Source organism: Aphidius gifuensis, linkage group LG2 (assembly GCF_014905175.1).
Source record: "Aphidius gifuensis isolate YNYX2018 linkage group LG2, ASM1490517v1, whole genome shotgun sequence".
In the NCBI taxonomy this organism is placed as follows: Eukaryota; Metazoa; Arthropoda; class Insecta; order Hymenoptera; family Braconidae; genus Aphidius; species Aphidius gifuensis.
The window spans coordinates 23,157,561-23,165,958 of record NC_057789.1 but is presented as its reverse complement, the minus strand read 5'-3'; the positions used below and the strand labels follow the sequence as shown (position 1 = coordinate 23,165,958).

General features: G+C 28.1%; 2 protein-coding genes across 2 annotated transcripts; one reads left to right on the top strand and one right to left on the bottom strand.

Annotated features, from left to right (window-relative positions):
- Positions 1-2,304: 2,304 nt before the first annotated feature.
- Positions 2,305-3,969, top strand: LOC122850554 (insulin-like growth factor-binding protein complex acid labile subunit). The gene has a single exon (XM_044149685.1). It carries the CDS (start codon positions 2,305-2,307, stop codon positions 3,967-3,969), a length of 1,665 nt encoding a protein of 554 aa, XP_044005620.1.
- A 1,860-nt stretch (positions 3,970-5,829) lies between these two features.
- LOC122849646 (cytosolic Fe-S cluster assembly factor NUBP1 homolog) lies at positions 5,830-7,772 on the bottom strand. The gene is made up of 7 exons (XM_044148418.1): positions 7,724-7,772; positions 7,291-7,532; positions 6,730-6,831; positions 6,548-6,638; positions 6,218-6,483; positions 5,943-6,129; positions 5,830-5,858 (listed from the first exon to the last, which is right to left on the bottom strand). Exons 1-7 carry the CDS (start codon positions 7,752-7,754, stop codon positions 5,830-5,832), a joined length of 948 nt encoding a protein of 315 aa, XP_044004353.1. The 5' UTR covers positions 7,755-7,772.
- Positions 7,773-8,398: the final 626 nt, after the last annotated feature.

Here is an 8,398-nt window from a genome sequence, read left to right as displayed (position 1 = left end):
ACCGTGTTTTAGAAACAAAAAAAAACTTCCGCGCCCGAAAATTATCTAACTCTTCCCCATGACATCACACTTAATAACACAATAATAAAAGAAATAATAATTTGTAAATAATTTTTTTTTTTTCAATTTTTCGATCAAGTTTTGATGAAATATCTTGATCAAGGCTTGATCAAGTATCTTGATCAAGAACGTAACGCTAAACGTGATCAAGATTTGATCAAGATACTTGATCAAGTTTTGATCAAAATATTTCATCAAGTATTGATCACGTTTAGCGTTACGTTCTTGATCAAGATTTGATCAAGCATCTTGATCAAGAATGGATTTGAAATCAATGTTGCCTGATCAAGTCTTGATCAAGACTTGATCTCAATTTCCACTCGGGAGACCGATGATGTTTGTCCTTTTTATATAAGGAAATTATCGAGTCAAAATAACAAAATTTAATAAAATAACTAGATAAATGAAAATATGAATTAATGAATGTTTAACTGTATGTATATACATTTATATTTGAACATTGGTGAATGAGCAATTTTTTTAGGCATAAGTGGTTGAACACGTTTCGAATTTGCTTCTTGTATCTTTATTTTTTTCAAACCAATAATTATTATGTTAATTAAAAAGATTAATAAATACATTAAATGGTTATTCAAAGCTGATGTAAATAAAAAAAAACATATAATTACATGGAAAAATAAAAATACATATTAATAGTCGTAGATCTTCCCACTCTGAGGTTTTTATGTCGATGAAATGTAAAAAATATATATTTTATTAGATTGCAACCGGTGACGAAACAATATTTTTAAACTACGCATGAGTTATACAAATGTGCGCCTAATGATATAGAAATATTAGTGTTTCTAGTCTTCTTGAATGTCGCACCACTCACTCACGAATTATTCTTTGATGCATACGCACTAGCTCTGTCATCACTAAAAATAATTAATTAATGACGTACACTTGGTTTTAAAAAAAAGTTTCATCACCTGTTGTAATCCAAGAAAATTATTTTCATAGTTTCAAAGAGTGCCTCTTACTAACCAGGTTTTGACTGGACTCACTCATCACTTTTACGATAAAGAAATCTATTGTCGTCACGTAAATAAATAGCGAAATTTTTTTAGCTATATTTTTATTACTGGGGTAAGTGAAAAATTATTCGATACTTTTAATTTCAAGTTTGTATAAATTTTAAACAACATCAATAGTATATTCGTAAATTGAAATATAAAATTAAAACTGTGTGTAGTCAATATCACTGTCACTATTAAAAAAAGGTGGCACTCCAAACGTTATCATTATGTTTCCGTTTATCATTATGACCACGTATCAATAATATATTCGTCAATTAAATAAAAATGAATGTGTTCTTCAATATCAATCTCATTTTAATGATCATGTGACGATCACAGCTTGATTGATATATGTAATTTTTTTTCTCGTGATATTGATGACTCAACCGATCACCTTTTAAATATGTCGATACTTCCAAACCTTGGTTTCTTATCGATAAATATAAAAGGTAAAAACTTAAAATATGTGTCACTAAAATTAAATTAGTAATTTTAGTAATTAAATAAATATTTTATATTATCGTGGATCTATAAAAAATGTTTTTATTTCATGTTCACAATATTTTAATATAAAAAAAATTGTTATGACCTTTTATATCAAGAAAAAAAAAAATAATGTTATTTTTGTCATTAATATAGCTGACACGGTTGATTTGTCCAACAAGTGAAACAATTTTTTTAATTTTAATCACTATTTAAATACTAATTTTTGAAAATTTCTATCGTTTAAAATAATAGGTGAATTTATTTTATAAACTTTAAGTTTTCTCTTTTTTCTTAATAACGAATATTGATTGCTAAAAATAAAATTTTCAAATATTTTATTATGTTTTAGTTATGGATACAAATATTTCAACTTCAAGTATTAAAAGCCATAATAAATACTTTTGTAACGAAGAGACACCTTATTATGATCCAGATATTTGTGAAGCACTGTGTAATAAAGCTGAAAAACATGAATTGAGTATTGGTGGTAGAGCATTGACTATTCTTCCAAGAAATTTATTCCATGGTCTTGAGAATCTCGAACTTGATGAATTAAAAATTAAATTTAAATTAAAATACCAGCTGTAACAATCTGACGACATTGTCCAAAGATATCTTCAATGGCCTTGATGATCTTCGTAGGTTACGGATAAGTTCTAACCAGCTAAAATATTTAGAGTCAAGTATTTTCTATGATTTGTTACAGCTTCAGGAACTTGATATCAGCAACAACAAACTGATGACTTTATCGAAAGATATATTTAATGGTCTACAAGATCTATGTGTCCTAAATTTAAATTCAAACCAACTGATTTATCTTGAGCCAGGTATTTTCGATGATTTATTGAACTTGAATGATCTTTATATCAAAGAAAACAATCTCACAACTTTATCGAAAGATATATTTAGTAGTTTAAAAGATCTTAGTTATCTCATTTTATACTCAAACAAACTGAAAAATCTTGAGTCAGGTTGTTTCAATGGTTTAACAGGGCTATATGAGCTTAACATCAGCAACAACAGTCTAACAACACTGTCCAATGGTGTATTCAACGATCTTAAATATCTTTGGAAACTACATTTGAATTTAAACCGACTACAGAATCTTGAGTCAGGTTGTTTCAACGGTTTAACAGAACTCTACGAGCTTGATATCAGACACAACAGTCTCATAACATTGTTTGAAGGTGTATTCAATGGTCTTGATAATCTGCGAATAATATATTTAGGCTCAAACCAACTTAAAAACCTTGATTCAGGTTGTTTCAATGGTTTATCACGACTTGAGGATCTTGATATGAGCAAGAACAGTCTGTTAACAATCTCCGAAGGTATTTTCAATGGTCCCGAAAATCTCAGGAATTTAGATTTAGATTCAAACCAAGTCACCAATCTTGAGGCTGGTTGTTTCAATGGTTTATTACAACTGAACAAGCTCGATATGAGTAACAATAGTCTGATAATATTGTCCAAAGACATTTTCAATGGTCTTAAAAATCTTCGGACAATATCTTTGTCTTCAAACAAACTAAAAAATCTTGAGTCAGGTTGTTTCAATGGTTTATCACAACTCGACGAGCTCGATATAAGCAACAATAGTCTGATAATGTTGTCGAAAGCCATTTTCAATGGTCTTAAAAATCTTCAGACACTATATTTGTATTCAAACCAACTACAAAATCTTGAGTCAGGTTTATTCAATGGTTTATCACAACTAAACCATCTTAATATTAGCAACAACAGTCTGGCAACATTGTCTAAAGATGTATTCAATGGTCTTGAAAATCTTCAAAACTTAGACTTAAATTCAAACACATTAAGCAAACTTGAGTCAGGTGTTTTCGATAATTTGTCGAAACTTGATATGCTTAATATGAGCAGAAATAATTTGACAACATTATCAACCAATATATTTAATGGTCTCGAAAATCTTTGTCACCTAGATATACAATCGAACAAACTGAATAATCTGGAGCCAGGTTGTTTCAATAATTTATCACGACTGGAGAAAATTGATATTAATGAAAACAATCTGACAATTTTATCGAAAAATATCTTTAGTTGTCTCAATCATCTTATAGAGTTGAACATACAATCTAATCAACTAAGAACTCTTAAGTTAGGTTGTTTCAATGGTTTATCACAACTCAAAAAAATGAATGTCAGTGAAAACAATTTGACAACTTTACAAAAAAAGATCTTTCGTGGCCTTAATAATCTTATTAATCTAAATCTAGAATCTAATCAACTGGCAAATCTTAAGTTAGGTTGCTTCAATGGTTTATTACGCCTTGAGGAAATGGATATCAGTTGCAACAATCTGACAACTTTACGAAAAAATATCTTCAGCGGTCTTAATAATCTTATAGCTAGACCTATATTGTATTCAACTAAAAAATCTTGAGTTAGGTTGTTTCAATGGTTTATCACGACTTCAAAAAATCAATATCAGTCAAAACATTCTGAAAACATTAAGAAAAAATATCTTTAGTAATCTTAATAATCTTGTAGAGCTGTACCTGGATATGAATGAACTGACAAATCTTGAGTTAGGTTGTTTTAATGGTTTATCCCGACTTGAGACAATGGATATGAGTAGAAATAATGTGACAAATTTATCAGAAAGTATTTTCAGTGGTCTCAATAATCTTATCGAGCTGTACTTATATTCTAATAAACTGACAAAACTTGAGTTTGGAATTTTCAATGGTTTATTACAACGTCCCGTATTATATATCGACAATAACAATGAGACAATTCCATTGAAAAAAATATTCAAAGGTCTTAAAAATCTTAGAAGACTGGAAATAAATTCAAACCAACTCGAAAATCTTGAGCCAGGTATATTTTACGGTCTGTCAAAACTAGAGATACTTAATATAGCGGATAACAAACTGACAACTTTATCAAAAGATATATTTATTGGTTTACAAAAGCTCTGGGCCCTTAATTTAACTTCCAATGGACTACAAAATCTTGAGCCAGGTATTTTCAATAATTTACCAAAACTCAAAGAACTTTATATCAATGAAAACAAATTGACAACTTTACCAAAAGATATATTTAATGATCTACAAGAACTCAGTTGGCTATATTTAAATTCGAATGTACTACAAAAGATTGAGTCAGGTGTTTTCAATGATTTATCACAACTTCATACACTTGACCTTAGCGAAAACAAATTGACAACTTTATCAAAAGATATATTCAATGGCGTACAAAATCTCTTTATTCTAAATTTGAAATCGAATGAGCTACAAAATTTTGAGTCAGGTATTTTTAATGATTTATCAGAACTTCATACACTTAATATTAGTGGAAACAAACTGAGAACTCTATCGAAAGATATATTCACTGGTCTACCAAATCTGGACACGCTAGATTTAAATTTGATTAGACTACATAACCTTGGGTTGGGTATTTTCAATGATTTATCAAAACTTGGGGAACTTGATATCAGCAAAAACAAATTGACCCGTTTATCGAAAGATCTATTTAACGGTCTACAAAATCTCCGTATCTTAAATTTAAATTCGAATGAACTACAGAACCTTGAGTCTGATATTTTTAATGATTTATCACAACTTGACGAACTTGATATCAGCAAAAACAAATTGACCAATTTATCAAAAGATATATTTAACGGTCTCTCAGAATCTTTATCATCTCGATTAAGATCTGAATTAACTTAACAATTTTGAGTTACACGTATTTATTATAGTCTACCAAATATTGAGAGACTTTTTATCAGCACAAATAATTCGACAATTTTATCAAATAATTTATTTATAATATAACTTTAGTTAATAAAATATTTAATATGTTTATTAATATTTATTCTTGAATAGAACTATTGGTGTTGAATTATTACCTCAATCCAACTTAATTTTTATATTATTTATTTATTGATATTTAATTTGTAAAAGCTATATATTCAATGAAACATATAAATTTTAACCAACTAAACGATCTCTAGTGAGTTTGTTTCAAACGTTTATCGAAACTTTTCAAGCATAATATCAGCAACAACAGTCTAACAACACTATTCGAAGGCGTATTTAATGGTCTTGAAAATCTTCAAATTTAATTTAATAATATAATTCAACCAATATAATATAATAGGTTACCCTAGCGAAAATGCCGATAGTCGGATTGTGAGATATCGTAAGATATAATAAATAAATTTTACATAAAAGAAATTGTTTTGTTTATTCTAATTGATATTTTATAAGTTTGGATTTATGCATTAACTGAATGTCATCATCTAGCTTTCTTCACACTTTTGTACAATTCCTAAAAAAAAAAAAGTATAATAAAGTTTTTTAATTCATAAGGTTAAATTTTAATATCTAAATTGAATAAATTTCGTCAACTTACTGGCAACAATATTTTTAATTGCTACAACTGATGGAGAATCAGGCATTTCAATTAAAGGACTTTTTCCATCATCACAACATCTTGCAAGTAATGGATCAAGTGGAATTGATCCAAAATATTCAATGTCCATGTCATTAGCCATTTTTTTTGCTCCACCAGTTAAAGCCGGAAAAATTTCAGCAGAAGCCTAAAAAATAAAATAATGATTGATTATTTAAATTCAATTATTTATCACTAATAACAAAATAATTTATTAAAATAATACAGCAACTTACTTTGCACTTTGGACAAACAAAAATGCTCATATTTTCAATTGCTCCTAAAATTGGAATGCCGGCTTTTTTACAAAAATCAATTCCTTTCCTTACATCAAGCAAGGCAACTTCTTGAGGTGTTGTTATGATAACTGCTCCTGTTATTCCTGCGTCTCTTAAATATGACGTAGCTGATAAATGTTCATCGGATGTACCTGGTGGTGTGTCCAGTACCATATAATCTAGATTTTCCCAGTCGACTTCAGTAAGAAAATTTTTTATCATACCTAGAGTTGAATAATAATTGTATATTTATTATTTGAAATGTTCGTTTTTTTTTTAAATAATTACCATTTTTCTTTGGGCCTCTCCAAATGACTGCATCACTTGGGCTTTTTAACAAGAAGCCAATTGACATGAGTGACAAATTGTCCTCTACATACTGAAGAAAAAAAATTTCAAATTAAAATTTCAATATTTATTTTAAGCGATTATTAGTAGTAGCAATTTAAGTAGCTAATTTAAATACTTACAACTGGAGACCATCCTGATCCACTTGGATGAACTTGTTCACCAAGAACACCTAGCACTCTTGGCTGTGATGGTCCACAAATATCAATATCTAATACTGCAACCTGTTTATTAAAATATAAAAAAAATATAATACAAAATTAATCAATAATATAATAATAATAATATTAAGAATATAAACAAATTTATAAAAAAAAACAGGTCATATTTTTTATAAATGTCTTTATGACAGTAAATATATTTAGGTTTACGTGATACAAATCAAGTCGTGTATCAAAGAGGCAATGTAACTTTAATGCGAAAAAATTGAATCAATGAAAAGAGCCTGGTACAAGCAGACACAATGAAAATACCTATAGAGTTTTTAAGATAATATGTTAGCACAGTATCGATAGACAAGAGGTATACATCTCATGTATATTGAGAATCACATTAGCAAAAGGGTAAGAAATTATTTGTTCTTAATTGTTATTGTTAATAAATTTAAATTAATTATAATCTATCATTTGATTGTTTATCAATAAATTATTTATCCTGATAATAAATAATAAAATTAAACTTACATTTCTATCTGGATTATCAGCTGCAAGTGTCCTCGATATAAGTGAAGTCATTGTACTTTTTCCAACTCCTCCCTTACCAGATAATATCAATATTTTGTATTTAACACATGAAAATTTTTCTTTAATAAGAGCTATTCCTGGATCTGGTTGGTTTGTTGCTCCTGATGAGCATATATTTTGATTTGGACATCCAGCACATGCTGATGCTTTTCCTGCTTTTTCACTCTGGGTACCAGGACAATCTATATAATTTGAAAATTTTGTTTTTCATTACGACAATCTAACATAACCTAGCTTTTTAATAATCACATTATTTAAATTATTTATAATATATTAAAACATATTGTCAACTGTTAAAAATTGATCCAACAAATAAAAACAATTGTAGTCTTTTTAAAAGTTATATTGTTGTATAAACATTAATATTACTTACGTTCTGGAGCTTGTTCAGGTACATCTGCCATGACGATTGACGATCTAATAACTAATCATAACAATGATAATATTTCCAGGGAGGAGAAAAAAAAAAGACTTGTTTAGACTTGTTCTTGACCTATGACAACAGACTTCATTTAAACTATTGATATTGAGTTCGCAAATTATCATGATAATTTATTCATCAATCTTTAGTTTATTTACATAAATTGACATTATATTGAATATTATGTTTTTTTTTTTCATTTAAATAACTAGCAAATTCGAGCTTGGAATGCAACAAGGTCGTTAATGCCATATTTAGAACCAACAATACCCCCTAGTTACTACGATTGTCATAAAAATCATCAACTAATGCCTTGGCGACCAAATATTGGCTATGAAAATGTTCAATTGGTTCCTATGTTAGTATTATTAAAGCTATAAAAGAAAATAAAAATGTATATTAAATATAAAAATATGTATTTTTAGATCGAAAAAATGTATTTTGAATTATTCAAAGGATCCAACAATTGGAATGTCAACAGAGCCCTTGAAATTTCCAATTCTTCTAACTGGTTATCAAAAAAATTTAAATCATGCATAAAAGTACTATGCATGAATTAATAATTAGTTTCTAAAGACGCGTTGTTTGAGCCTAATACGAAGTCTTTACTACAATTTTATCGAAAGT